We start from the raw sequence: 15,053 nt of genomic DNA, 5'->3' as shown, positions 1-15,053 counted from the left end.
AATGCAGGAATTTTGCTGAATTTTTCTAAAATGTTGAGTTTGCATAACAAGAATCTCCTTATAACTTAGGAGAAGACTATATGTATACAGAAATGTTTTCATCTCAATGCCATGTTCAAACTGTGAAAGTCTTTGTGCAAAGTTTCTATGGAATTAGATTGCAAAATACATGGGCCAATCTGGTATAAAAAAAGAGAGAGCTTGTCACCCCTGAGCACAATGAAAACAGCAAACCACTGAATCCTGTTCTCCTGACCGGCCTGATTTGATGTCTGAATGGGTTTCCTTCCACAGTTGAACTTTGTAATAAGTATGCACTGCAAAGCGCATTGCTGCTAACCTTAGACATAAAGTACAGGTGGTCAAAATCTGTTCTTCAGTTAATATCTTCTTTGATAGTGTTTGCCTTAGGAAGGATCTAATCCTGAGTTTGTAAATTGCATCCTATTTGTATCTGAAGAACTTGTGCAAGTATTATCTTGAACTATGATTTTACATTTTTTTTCTCCAGCTCTTGTGGTGAGTAATATGAAGTTAAGTCACAAGATTTCTTCTTCCTGACTGTCTGATATAAATTAGAAGCAAGAAGGGAAAAATAATGAGTTTCTGTTGTTCAGCAGTGGATGATAAATGTTCACGGTCAAGTTCTTAACAATTTCAGGGTCTTACAAATATTTTAATGAATATGTAACTGGTGGTACTTATAAGAAATATGACCTCGTGATTCCTGATGAATTAAAGAGGCATCTTTTCCAATTATTTCTTTTGTTATAGTAAGCATTACCTTGAACGCCATCTCTGCAAATTTTCTGCTGGAAAAAATGAACATGAATGTGTAATGAAAGTGAAGGTTTGATCTGTGTATGTGCAATTGTCTTATGTGTGCATATATAAATGACAAAACTTAGGAAACAATGCAGTCTCGACATTTTACTGACATAACTGAGAATATGAATGAACAGCCCAGGTCTTAAAAGATGACTGCCAATAAATGTCAGTATTGCAGAACTCTGTTGCATGGTGTCACACATACATAATGAAAAATACTTTGTTGCATACAACTGCTTTGAATGCTACTTCTCTCTTTTTTTTTTTTTTTTAATATATAATTGGTATGCACCAGTTGTATTGAAAGAATAGATGCAATGGGAGGGAGAAGTAAAGAGCAAATATTTAATGCTTAAAGAAATTGAAATAAACTATAATTTAATGCAGAACGCTTTTCAAATATAGAAATCCATTAACAAAAAGGTGACCTTCAAAATAGTTTTCTGTTGAGTTAGCAGTGCTCTGTAATATTGTACTAAAAGATGAGCTAGAAGATATTTTTGTAAGCAAAAATATGTAAGCAAAAATATTTTTGTAGAAGATATTTTTGTAAGCAAAAATATACTTTTAAAAAAACACAAAACTGATTGTGTTGTGAAGTAGCACCTGAAGTTCCCAGTAATCAATGTGCTTTTCAGTCAGTGGTTATGTTACCTTAGGCAGTTTACAGTGCTGCTGAGTCTGACGATGCTTTTAGTGATTTTTATATGCTCAACTATACAATTACTTTTACTAGTATTTCAAAATAGTCAAGAACAAAATGCGCGCTTAGTATCTTTTTCTTCTGCCTTCTGATTGCGTATCTGGCTTTTATCCCTTTTTTTCTGCTGGCTTTCAGTGCACTGCAGAAGCCTCACTGGACAAGCAATAAGGGATTCTTGCAGTGGTGACTAATCTTACCCTTTACCAGCTCATTGCCTTTCACTCACTCTCTATGCAGATATAAAAGGGACCTTTGGTGTATTTTTTGTTTAGTTTGGTTTTGTTTTTTTAATTTATTTTTATTGTGGTGAGGTGTGCGCATGTAAGGACAGAGTTCTTTTAAAACCTGGTGATAGATGGAAATGGTGAGAAATGAGAACAAAAATGAACTTAAATATTTAATGATGTGAAGTTATTCGTAGAACGAAGGATCATTTAAATGAGTACTGTTTTGGAAACTTAGCTGTGTGAATGTTGATTAGATATATAAACAAAAGGTAGTGATGTCTTTAATTATAGTTTCTTTGCATTAGTTTTTGCTTTCCAGCATAAATATGTATGGGTCTAGGGTTCGCAGTGCTTAGAAACGCCTGTAAGCTTTTTGTTTGCATTTTTGTGTGCATATACAATTGCATATGCCCTCTAGTCCGCCTGCTTTCTTTGTGCCCGTTTGCAAAAATTTGCAAAAGTGGTACTATCACTTCAGGACTGCGTGGAGCAGAACCTGTATCTACAAAAGCAGCCAGCTTTATTAAATTATCCAAGACTTTTATGGAGCACCGTCTTCTGTGCTCTGTTTGTTGAGGAATTAGTGAGGCATTCCCGCGCCCTGGGGAAACTTGCCAATGCCAGCAGCCTGTCCCGACGCGTCGGGGCCGGAGGGGAGATGAGGGGATCTGGGAGGAAGCCTGAAGAACATGCATCACTCGTGGTGGATGGCTGAAGCTTCCTTAGAGCAGTTAATTCAGCTTTAGCAGCATTTTGGTTTTTAACTACAAGGACACCCGGGTGAGTTTTAAATCAGAGTATTTCATGAAATACGCCTTACAGCAGGGATTAATGTGTCCACAAGCTCATATCTCATTGCCAGTGTGTTTCTGAGAGACAGTAAAGCTTCATATTACTTAAACACTTGCTCTCAGATGACTGTTGATTAGTTGCTGCCCAAATCTCACTTAGATTTGGTCGAATTAAGATGATAATACTGGGAAGGTAGAATTTGAACGTAAATCCTTGTCCTTTCTTTTTGAATAATATTTCTTCAACCTGTAACAAACAGCCTTGGAGGAGAGCACTGATGATGACAGAAACGATTCCGTTTTCCTGGCTGTAATAGCGGTGGCCTTTGGCTGCGGTTGAGGGCAATGGGTTTTGTTCTGGCACCCCTATTAATGAGGTGTAACATAATGTAACGGGTAAGTAACATGGGCTTGTTTGCTTGTCGTGTGACTCTCCTTTTTTCACCTGGCAGGCTGAAGAGGAAACAGTGGCCTTTCTTGCTCACAGTGGAAGTGAAGAAGAGTTTGATCCCAGTACTCTTCCAGATCCTGACAAACACAAAGATTCTGATGAAGAGCAGGATTCAGAAAGTGAAGACAGCTATAGGTATGTACACATCTTCCATGTTCATTTTGAAATGTTCATGGTTTTTTAGAAACTGTTTTGTTACAAACTCGTTTTAGAGTCATCCTCTTGCTCCTGAGACCTAGTATTTAAGTTTGTTTGTGAGGTAGGTGCTGAACAGAAATCTGTGCTAACAGCTATTATTTTCTTTTGTGAACCTGTACGAGACTTGAGTCAATGTTGAAGGGATCTTGGTGAGACTGTTACACATGCAAAAATCTTGACTAATTCCCTGGAGGTTTCATGTGTTTCAGAAATACATTTCTCTACTGTCACATTACCGGTTCTGTTTGAAAGGAAAAACGTTGAAGTCATTTGAGGATTTGGATGGGCCCTCTGTACCTGTACTGAATTAAATAAATTTGTGCACAGTGAAACTTGTTAAGTTTTATGATTCCATGTTGCTCAGATACTTCAATACTACAAATGAAGTGGAATCTGAGTTAGAAGTAGATATATAATAAAATTTACAATGTTAAACTTTTCTTCTCAATTTAAAACAGTGTTTTTAATTATATGAAACAGATCTTGTTTCTTGTAGTTTAACAGAAAAGCACAGGGTGGGGATGAGGATCTGTAGTTGATGGCAACGTAGTGCATTCTTCAGCACATACTGCAGGAAGACTGAGGGATACTGCATGAAGTCCTGTGTGGTTTTTGTCATTGGCTTCACTGCAACAAGAAGTCCATCTGTGTGTTTCTGACAAATAGCCCATTGTGTAACAGATTTAGAAACATGATCTTGCTACTTAAATGGGAGTATAGTTCTTTATATTGTCTAGGTTCGTAAATTTCTTGGTTTTCACATCTGAATCAGCTAAATCTTAGTGGCAAGGTTGTCCCTAGCCCTGTGTCACTGCACATTGTGGGGGCAGTATATAGGACTGGGTGTTGCGACATGGGTTTAAGGACTGGATAGCCCTAAGTTAATATGCTGGTGACTGTCCCATGTAGCCCATTCACCAGTGTATTGGTCAGTAGAACTGACAAGGATGGGGAAAATGCATTGCTTTTTCTCAGCAGTGGGAAATTGTTCCTTCTTTGCTCAAGGGGGAGGAAGGGGGTAACTAAAAGTCAATTAGAGTTCCTTCTGGTCTTTCACTTCCCTAAGCTGATTCAGTATCTCCACTCCATGTAATATGAATGAAAACGCTGTGTAAAACATCAATAGAAGGGCAAGAGCAGCAGGCAACAATGTGTCAATAGATAGATTTGGAAGATGACAAGGTCTAGGACAAAATTACATTTCTAGGAGTGCCTGAAAGGAGTGTGTCAGAATTAAGAGCCACAGTGTGCAGCGCAGCATGTGGCGGTTAATCCCCAGCTGGCTTTGGCCAACCTAGGGAACATCAGTCCTGTCTTTACAGGCTAAATGGATTTGGCCAGGGTGCGGGCTTAAGTACTGGCACATGATTGTCTGTATTGTCCACAACTGCTGTGACTTTGGATAGCGCCAACTAGAGCTCTTCTGGGCAACGTCCCAGCGTATTTTGGTGGGAAAGCAGAGGCCCAAATGAAAGAGGAAGATGCAGTGAAAGACATTAATTTAGGGCTGGAAAAAGAGGAAATCAAGAAGAGCAAGAGAATTTGAATGACCAATATACCTATGGGTAAAGGAAAGTGGTAGCAGAAGAGGCTGATGGTGAGCGTAAGGCCATGGAGAAGTGCTATTGATTTTGCATGAAGGAGGAAAGAGGTGGAGGGGATGTATTTATGAAAGGAAGAGTGACAATGCTGGGGATCTGGTGAATCAAGAAGAATAAATATGAGTACAGGCAAGAAATCTTGATGCCAGCGGGAAGGAGGGGTTTCTGTTAAATCAACAGTCATGCACATCTCTAGAGCTGTCATTGAATTGTATGATGAGTTGCTCTTGGGCCTGGGAAATATTGACCTATGATTTTAACAAAAGCAAATCACTTGAGAGTAGCTCATACTGAAATTAGGCTTTGAGATTAGAAAATACAACTCTATTCTGGTTATATTTCCAAAATTCAGAGATTTTGTTCAAAGTGTTGGATTAAAATAGAAATATGTTGGGCTACACTAGCTGCTACTTGCTTTAAAAGGAAAAAAAATGCTTCTAAAAGGGATAATTCAAAGCAGGTATGTGAGGCCTAGGCTGTCTTCCTTTGACACTCTTTAAAAACAGACCGTCTGTCCATGGTTTAAAAAGTCAAAAACATTGTTAATCTTTCCTCCCTCCCCCCCGGCATTTTTTTTTAAATTGGGGGAGCTATACAAATCATGAGTTAGATTTGCCTTTGAAAAAAATTTGCTTACAGTCGTACCTCTACAAGCAGAGTAATTAATGACTCCAAGCATGTAATATGAGATTAATTTTTGTATATCTAGCAACATTCATCATATTTGGTTTAAGGCTATCAATGTAAATTGTTAATGAGGTGAAAAATTTAAGTGTATCGAATAGGGTGGGAGAAAAGCAGCTGGATTCCTTAAATATTCATTTTGCAGTCAAATTGAGTTTCTGATATTTCTAATCCCTCCAACTCTTAAATAAAAATGTTGAGGAAGAACAAAGTTATGATTGACCTCATCATTACCTCCTTTAAATCTTTAATAGGTGTGACTGATCACATTAACTCTTGGATCAGCATGGAAAAGATCTTGGACATGAGGGGAAAGGAGAAATGTCTTAGTTCTGGTACTGTTTTGTTTGTGATTTTATGGCTGGTCACCAGCTGACAGGTGTGCAAGTCAGCAGTCAGTGCTGCCTGGTTGTGTAGCTTCCTTTATGAAAATTATGAGCAAATTGCAGTTTATTATGCCTTCCTTCTTCCTATGCCAGGATGATGATGTTGGCCTGGTAAGTTTTCTGTGATTCTTGATGTGGTTGACATTACATTGTCTTTTGAGATGATTAATCTGCAAATTATGGTGCTTCCTCTAATGTGTATTGTTCAGGTCGTATCAGTGACTTTGTGAAGGCCAGAACTTAATGTTGTGATGGCCAGAAAAGCACTGTAAGACAGACATTGTAAAAGGTCTCTGTTTAAGGGCTTGATCATGCTGTTTAGCTGCAGAACTGGACATTGAGACATTGGACTGCTATTGATAGAGATGTGATTGATATTCTTATGCCATGAAAGTCTTTGTAATAGTTATACTCTAGATCACTATATGAAATGGACCTGCGTTGTGAAATTTGGTACCCTATGCTCTGCAGGTCAGACTAGGTCCTTCCTGTGAACTTGTTAGCTACAGAAATTACCTTTAAAAAAAAAAAGAAAAAAATGTAGTATGCCATCAGCAAGTGTCTGCATGAATGAAGGAGAAATGGGATGAGTATTTACAGAAACTGTGCAGTTCAGAAATTAACTATCAAGTATTGGAGGATGATAGTGGTCACGCAAAAGAAGAGGAGAGGAACAGATTTGAAGAATGTCAGTGTCAGATGAAGCTGAGGAGGAGTGAATGGATGCAAGGGTTAGTTAGGTGGTTAGCAGCATCTCCAAAGGCAGCATCACATTTCAGAGGAGGTTAAGCCTCTGACAGAGGGTCATACAGCAGATCAAAATAGTTTCATTGAAGCCGTGGTCACCTTCAGCTGGAGCATTTTCAACCAAGAGCAGTGATATTAAATCCATAAGAGAATCAACGCCTGAATGATTTCAGTTTTCAGACTGGTGTATAAAGATAAGCCAAAATTCCTTAGCCCAAATACACTGAACGGAAACTCCAGCGGTCCAGGCCTGGGTCAGGTACTGCTGCTTTATGGTCAGCGATCTCTGTGATGGGAACAGGGAAGAAGAGTGCTTCAGACATCTGATTCGAGTCTGCTGCTAGAGTCTGTCCACTAGAGTCTTTAGAAAGTAAAGGTGACCTCAGAGCAGAAGCAAGATGTTGATGGTTGGTTTGAGTGCTGTTTCCTGTCAAATCTTCCATATACTTCCCAAGCAATGGTAAGAAATATTAAGCATACTCGCTTACTGGTCTGATTTCCATTTCAGTATTTTTTTTTTTCTTCTTCCAGATTATGGTACTTCAGCTCTAAGACAGACTTGTCTTTTGCTTTTAGTACCATTACACTGATATTTCATTACAAGTAGATTATTCATCCCTTTTCCTGCAATTGTTTTTTATAAATCTAGTTTTAGAGCTGTTTTGATTTACATCAGTGGAATGGCCAGTAAGGGAAGTAACACAACACAATATATTTTCATTACGATTTCTATGTGCTGTAGCATTCTGACAGCAAGTAAGAAAGAAGCTGCACTGGGCTTCATGGAAGGGACTGCAGTAATTAATCTTCATTAGGATTGCTGCCATGGCCTTGTGAATTAAAATTTATTATGTGGAAAAAGGTTTGTGGCACAGCATGTTTGATTAGCAAAATGCCAATATTTATGGGATAAATTATTCTTAACTTTTCTGAACTGTATTTTATTAGCAGATTCATTCATTATTCCTGTAGGTTTCTTTGGGAAAGAGCTCGTGTGCTCTATATGGCAGCCTGGAAACTTGACTCATGGCCTGCAATTCAGTGGCAAGGGTGGTTTGTTTCCAGGGCAGTGCTGGTAAACGTGGTCTCCAAAGCGAGCTCTGATAAATGTTAACTGAAGCATACCACATGTAGAGATCTCACAGTACGATGTTTAAAGAGCAGCAGCTTGGCTGCGTGGCCACACATTTCAAATGGCTGACTCTCAAGCAATTAAAATCTAAGTCTTACAGCTTGTCAAGACATACCTTGAAGGCCAGAAGTGAGTTAAATACTTACAATTAAAAGCTTTCTATTTTTTCCTGGTATCACCTTAAAACACTCTTAGGAGATTATTTTTTAGTAGTTAATTTAAGAGAGTTTCTTGGTGTATAGCTATCAGGGTCCTAGTTAGATCCTCTGTTTCCCAGATGCCATTCATATATGCTGGCATTTACTTAAGGAACAGGATTCATAAACCGTGCTTTAGTGTTTGAGTAATAAACATTACCTATCAAATGATAGTGCCTTCTTTTGTTGTTGCAGCTGTGCAAACAGTGACCACAGAAATTACTGTGCCTGTTGATGAGATAGCTGTTAGTACCTCCTCGCCTGTGTGAACACAGCCCCTCCCAGTAAATCCTTCCATCAGGCAGCTCCAGACCACGCGGGTCGATCAGGCGGCTGGAAAACTAAATTGCACCAGATGGTAAAAGGAAGGAATTGTAATCCAGCTGCACATGCCGCTTTTTAAGTGTTATAAATAGAAGATTAAGAGCACTGGCTTTGATTTGGATCTGAATTGCAGGGTTGCTTTCTAACTGCATTCTTCTGCTAGAAAATAGTTCACCTTAGAATAACTTTATTTTGTTTCATCTGTTTGTGGATGCCAGCTGGTAGTGCATCAGTTTATATGTTTGTTGAGGGATAAGGGACCATTTATGTCTATGGGAAGTGACCAAAACTAAAAAGATTGGCTCTGCAGGGTGGGCTGACAGCCTTCAGTCAATGGAGACTGAGGAGGAATTCATTTGACAATAAGTGCAGAAGTCATCTCCATATAGCTGCTTTCACACACTCAGCCCTTTTACATGCACACCTGAGAATTACACCTATTGCACCTCCTCCAAAGAGCTTTCTGTCCAAACAGCTAAGGAGAAGTACCCAGATGGAGTACAGAATACCCCTTGGCATTATGATGTCAGACATCTCTCCTGGTGATTTTCCAGCTTCCTTTTAAAATTGCGACTTTCACCCTTTGTAAAAGCTACTTTTCTGACTGCTCCTCCAGACTAGTATATCTCCTCTGCACGCCACCCAAACCGCTGCTGCTAAAGATCCATCCTGCAGGAACAGAGTTGGGAGTTGGACTGGCTGATCTTTAAAGGTCCCTTCCAACCCAAACCATTCTGTGGACAGGCATTGTCTGTCTTCTCTCTGCGCCTCGAAATTATCAACATCTTTATTTGGACATTCCACACACCTCTGCTTTCCTTCCTTAGTTTCCTTTGTCAAATACTGTTTTGCTTCTACTTTTTGTGCATCATGAAAACACAAGCCTTTAGCTCTCTTCATCACTCTGTGGCTTTGCTGCTGCTGCTTCTTGTGTTATACATTCCTACTTATTCATCTCTCCATCTTACAGCTCAGGGTCAAATTAGTGTGAAAATACACTTGCTAACGTGCAGATACATCTTTAGGATGCACTACTAATCATACACCATGATCCCTCAGTAATAATACGAAACAGCTTGACTCAGCATAATCTTCCCAAAAAGCTGATGGTGAAAATTAATTGTAATTGTGTTGATGTGCTTTTGTTTGTGGAAAAAATTAGAAATCTCACAGTTCCTTCAGAATATGCTTCGTGTTTAAATGTTATACCTTACACGCATTGAGGCCTATGGGCCTCTGAAACTCCAAAATTTAGTATCATTTCAGGTATTTAAAGTCTTTTATTTCATAACTTGTGAGATTTCTGCATTGTTTTAATTGCTAAGGTGTTTTGAACTAATGTCCTAGATGAAGCATTTGTCAATTATGAATGCAAACTGGGCTTCAGAGTCTACTCAAATGCTGGAAATAATTGGCTTTTTTGCAGGCAAGCTAAAATGCTTTCACTTAATGAGGTTTCAGCCTTACGCTTTTCAAGTGAACCCCTATACTCTGTCCTGCTCAAAGTGACACCATGAAACTCCAACCCAAACCCACACTGGCCACTTGAAGTGAGAAGTCTTAGTGGTTTAAAGTGTTTTCATAGCTTCAGCATTTATGGAATATCTTAAGAACTACAGAGAGAAATAGAGAGTTCTTTCCCCAGAAAAGGATAAAATAAACATTGGTAGCAAGCACTGAAAAGTTGCCCCCATCCCTCCCCAAATGACAGCTCAAAGCTGGCAAAGTTGCTATATCCTTTGAAATGTCCCAATTTTAGGAAAAGTATTTGGTGCACGGCCATCAGCTATTCATAGAATCATAGGATGGTTTGGGTTGGAAGGGACCTTTAAAAATCTTCTAGTCCAACTCTTCTGCCATGGGCAGGGACACCTTCCGCTAGATGGGTCTGCTTTACACTATTTCTTTTGGATAGGCAGGGAAGGACAATATAGAGGTTGGGTGTCTTGTTTGGTTTAATTATGGGAGTGCAAAGTGTTTCTTACAGGATTTCCCTCCTCTCTCTGTGCTGTAATGAGTAGGCAGGAGTTGGCACTGTTCTTCTGTGAAAGAAGACGGACAAGGGAGGCAGTCAGGTCACACATCTGCAGTCCAATGCAAGGCCATCACATGCCTGGTTACTCCTTTGTCTCAGTGGAGAGGTGGCCAGAAGGCACAGTGTACAAGCCAGGAAGAGGAGGAACTATTGTGCTGCTGATCCCTCTCAGAAAGCGTTCGGGAACTTCTTGAAAACTGCCATGTTTTGGGGTTAATGATTGGGTTCTGCTGGTTGCCTCTGAGTGATGAAACCAGCTTTTCAGATACTGGTAATTAGTCCTATTAATGGAAAAGCAAGGTGGGCAGCTGAAGGTGGTTTGAATTGGACAGTGAGTTCCTGTGCCATGTTGGTTTGAAGGATGGTATTCCCCTATTTGAGCAATTTGTTATAACTGCTGTTTCTAATTGTTAAGTCTCTAAACAGTATTTCTGAAAGAAACATTTCACAAACATTACACTTACACTTAAGCAATTATAAAAACTAAGGCAATTAAAAAAATTCTTAAAACTTTTTTTTTTTAAATAAATTGAATTTTCTGGGTAGAAATTTGCCAACTTTTAATTGAAAAACTGAATTTAACCATCTATTTTAGAAAAGCCTAAACTCAGTCTTTGAAGTTCCGTTTTTATTTTTGTTATATTCTTTAAAATATAAACATGGAAAACTGAGAATGCCATTTTGTTTCAGTTAACTTCTTTGGAGAGAATGGGTTGGGGTGCGAGGGGTTTCATTCTGCTTTTTTTGGTATGAATTCTACTCTACAGCGTAGGACAGCCAGCTCTCTGTAACCTGTTGCACGGATATTATAGCTTAGAATAGATTTTGTTAGATTAGATCATTTTAATCTTAGATAAGATAATCTGTAGCAAATTTTCTGTTATGGACAAAAACTACATGAAGATACAGGAAAGCATGAGTTTTATTCCTGTTGCTGTCATGTGGTTGTGTGATAGAAATCAAAGTATTAAAACAGATATGCAGCCATTTCATTCAGATTGAAGGCTGTGAAAGGCAGTTCATTAAAGTCTTAAGAAAAGCAGCAGAAGAAATGGGAATTCACTAGGGATAATAACTGGGTTTGGGTCTTTCTCTCCCTGTCACGGCAAAGAGGTGGTTAATAGCTTCCAATGAAAGCTTCTGAAAGAAGGAGAGAGAGTGGCTTGAATGAGATGGACCCAAATCAAAACTGTATCAAGTGTAAGATTTGCCAATGAAATGACAGTTCTCATATTTTTATTTTTGTCACATATTTATTTTAGACAAGATCTTGAATGCATGTCAAGGTCCACTGACATATTACTAAATCAGTTTTGTCAAGTTGTCTGTCACTCTATAAGCTGACAAATATTAGATAAGGCTGATAGCAATATCTTGATATACTGTAATCAATTAAGACAGCAGAACATCCACCATCACCTCGGTCTGAAAGCAGTTCTAATTTAGACATTCAGAGTTCATCAGCTTCTATTGCTTCACCCTTCTGAATTGTAATTTTGTTTGCTCTTATCTTGACATAAATTTGCCTTGTTTAAAATGAATTGTTTGATTACAAGATGATATTGATTACCACAGTTGTTAAAAAGACTAATTGATTTGTTTCTGCAGTGAACTCGAGGAGAGGAGTGGAAGAAAGAAAAGAAGCTATAGCAACAGTAATGCGGCAGAAGAAATGCCACACAAAAGAAAGAAGGCAAAATTCAGCGAAGAGGAGGACCCCTATTTGCCATTAGACACTGGGCTTTCTCTGGCAGAGGATGAAGAGCTTGTACTACATCTGCTCAACAGTCACAGCTAATTATTTTTCTGCACGTTTTCTTTTCTGGGACATCTCCACAATTTTGTCAGTAGTCTACACAAAATGAATTTGGCAGCTGGGCAGCTGGGTACCAGCGGACGGAGATAAATGAGTTTGAATTCCATGTGCAATGGGATTGCCTGAGATTGGCTCATAGATTATAGGCAATATTTAGTTTGATTTATAAGGCTTTCTAAACCAACTTTACAACCTAAATCCCCAGATGTCATTTTACAGTAAGACGTTCATAATTTAAAATCTCCAAGTTTTGAAGCAATTATCTTTTTTATTTTAATCTTGCTTTAAATAAAAACAGGATGCTCCTTTCTTGACCATGTCAGGTTTGTTATTTTAGAAAATAAATGTGTACCAAAATTATTAAAGAAGAAATACTGTTGGCAGCTCAAATTGTATTACTTAAAAATAAACTGCATTTTTTCTCATGTGTGTTATGCACATATTTTTTAAAAAAATTTAATAAACATTCCCAAAGCCTTGGTGTAAACTTTTGGTGTCTCTTTCAGCATGTGTTATCATTTCTGTTATGATTATAATTTCTATTATTCTCCCATTATCTTTTCTGTTATGATTCTGTCACTGGGGTTAGGCAATCCAGAAAACCACTTATAGAAGCTAAAACTTTGACTCTTGCATTTGAATCCCGTATGAATGAGAACACAGTGATGCCACAAAAAGGTAGCGTGTAACACTGCCTGATAAAATTGGTTACAAATTAGATTTTGTGGCAGACTTACTACTGGATGTGAGCTGCTTTTTTTTTGTTATGACCAAATACAATGAAGAAAATATTTTGGAGCATATTTTCAAGTTTAGTCCCATCAAACCATGGCTGTTTGTTGCAGATGTTGTGTGTGCTTACCCATAACTACTGCACCTCGAGGAACAGCAACAAGACACATGCTATGTGATTCCTTTCCCAGGGTAGGGAAGAAGTGGCTGTTTGTTGCAGATGTTGTGTGTGTTTACCCATAACTACTGCACCTTGAGGAACAGCAACAAGACATATGCTATGTGATTCCTTTCCCAGGGTGGGGAAGAATTGGGCATTCTCTGAAACAAAACAAAATATTAATACAGTACCAAATTCTTAGTTATTCAAGTACATTTTTTTCTCTGGCTTGCACCCAAATGCCAGCTATGAGTGAAATTCCCTGCCTTCTTGCTTGCATTCTTGACTATTCCCTCAAGAATATTGCATATGGTTCAGAAAAAAGCATGGTAAACTTTTGCAGGCAATATGGAGAATGATGAAAGCTGCTGAGAGTTTTACAACATGTCTGAAATGAGCTAGGCAAAGGCAAGGCTGCTGTGCAAGGAAACAAAGAAGAGCAGGAAAATCCAGTGTTTTGTCTGCTGACACCAGGGTTTTGACAGCAAACAGGCATGTAAAGTGATGATTGTCTGTTTTCAGCAGACCTGTGTCTTAGTGAAGTTTATATGGGAAAGTAGAGAGTAAAACACCAAGTAGGTACAAATGCCTGAGGGCCTTCCCCCGTTGATTCCCTTCAGCAAAACATAAAGTACACATTGTCTCAAAAAGCTGTATCTGTTTGGTCTTCCCATCACCTATATGAAGAACGCATTAAAGTAAATACTACTTTTTCTCCATATCACTTTCTCCATTTTTATGTTACAGAAATGTATCAGCACCGATTCAGTACGAGCCTTTCTTCCTCTCCCTGTACCCCATGCTATCTTTTAGCTCTGTTACCCAAAACTGAAAATATACTGCAAATTCTTGTCTCCAAATGTTGCTTCCACTGTGCTGCCAGCAGGCAGGGTATCATAAAAGCAATATTATAGGCAGAGCACATCTGCCATCTGCTCCTTCCTGACAATGTGGAATGAGAAGAAATGACTGAGTTTCACAAACAGCTAAACATGAAAGATGGGACCTGCTTGGCAGCGGGTGCGCGGTGGTGTTTACTCTACGGTGCCACAGCGGACCTGGAAAATACCATGATCTAGGAATAGCGTTGCTGATGAATCAATTAATGAAGAAGGATGCGATGCGATGCAGTTGTGACTGTGCTTGGGTGCCATCGTGTGAATGGCTGCAGTGAATGTGATGAGCAATGTCAACAAACACTGGGATGAGAGTGGTCTTGCTCCTGCAGTCCTGGAGGAAGGCGGTACACTTCAGTGCGAGGAGCACCAACAGCAGAAAGCTATTCGTGTATCAGCTGGATGTAGGTGATAATACAAACAGTGGTGTATTTGTAGTGGTACATTAGTAGATTCATAGTGTACTTTGTGGTGAGCAGTTATCTCGCACATCACCTGATGTCTCAACTCAAATTTTTGCTCTGAGAAGGTTGAACATAGTTTGTTGGGGACGAGTAAGTAGAACAAACAAAAGATTCACCATTTCTTACTGGAACGTTCCCATTCGTATGCTGGGGTGGGAGAGAAGTATTCTTGCCCACTGAGCAGTAAGACTACAAAATTATGTATATTGGATTATGCTGCACTTCTGTTTCTGTGATGTTTTCACTGTCTGCATAAAATAATTTTTCGAGTGCTCTTTTGTATTTTGGGATAATGGACTTCTAAAGTACTTGTGTTGTCTGATATAGAGCCATTGTTTCTTGAATCCTTACAAAGTTTGTCTGTCTACTTCAAACAGCTTTCCTTGAGGGGACGCGTTTTCTTCGGTGCGACTCCCACAAGAATGGAGCCAGGTGAAAAAGCAGAGGGAAGGGGCTTAAAGCAGATGCTCTGTGCTATGAGTGTAACTAAGAACTGAGAACTGCTGCACGTGCTAGAAAGAACAAGACAAAAAAAACCCCAGGATTCAGCATTTTCGGGCAATGGCTGTGGTTCTGGGGTTTCATTCCCGTCAGCTGTAGAGCTGGTTTAAGAGGCTCCTCACCAGCCCTGCTTTTAGCTGTGCTTCTGGAGTAAGAAATAAAGTGCAAAGTGCACAAAAC

The 15,053-nt window shown here is 39.0% G+C and overlaps 1 protein-coding gene across 1 annotated transcript in view; it reads left to right on the top strand.

The window, feature by feature from the left end:
* DDX10 (DEAD (Asp-Glu-Ala-Asp) box polypeptide 10) overlaps nucleotides 1-12,600 on the top strand; it is a 194,268-nt gene extending 181,668 nt beyond the window's left edge. Inside the window, exons 17-18 of the mRNA XM_009890920.1 lie at nucleotides 3,002-3,135; nucleotides 11,913-12,600. Coding sequence (XP_009889222.1) covers nucleotides 3,002-3,135; nucleotides 11,913-12,102 — 324 coding nt within the window. The 3' untranslated portion in view covers nucleotides 12,103-12,600. The remainder of the gene's footprint in view (nucleotides 1-3,001; nucleotides 3,136-11,912) is intronic.
* Nucleotides 12,601-15,053: the final 2,453 nt, after the last annotated feature.

Source organism: Charadrius vociferus, unplaced genomic scaffold (assembly GCF_000708025.1).
Source record: "Charadrius vociferus isolate BGI_N301 unplaced genomic scaffold, ASM70802v2 scaffold118, whole genome shotgun sequence".
Lineage (NCBI taxonomy): Eukaryota > Metazoa > Chordata > Aves > Charadriiformes > Charadriidae > Charadrius > Charadrius vociferus.
This window is presented reverse-complemented; position numbering and strand designations above follow the sequence as displayed.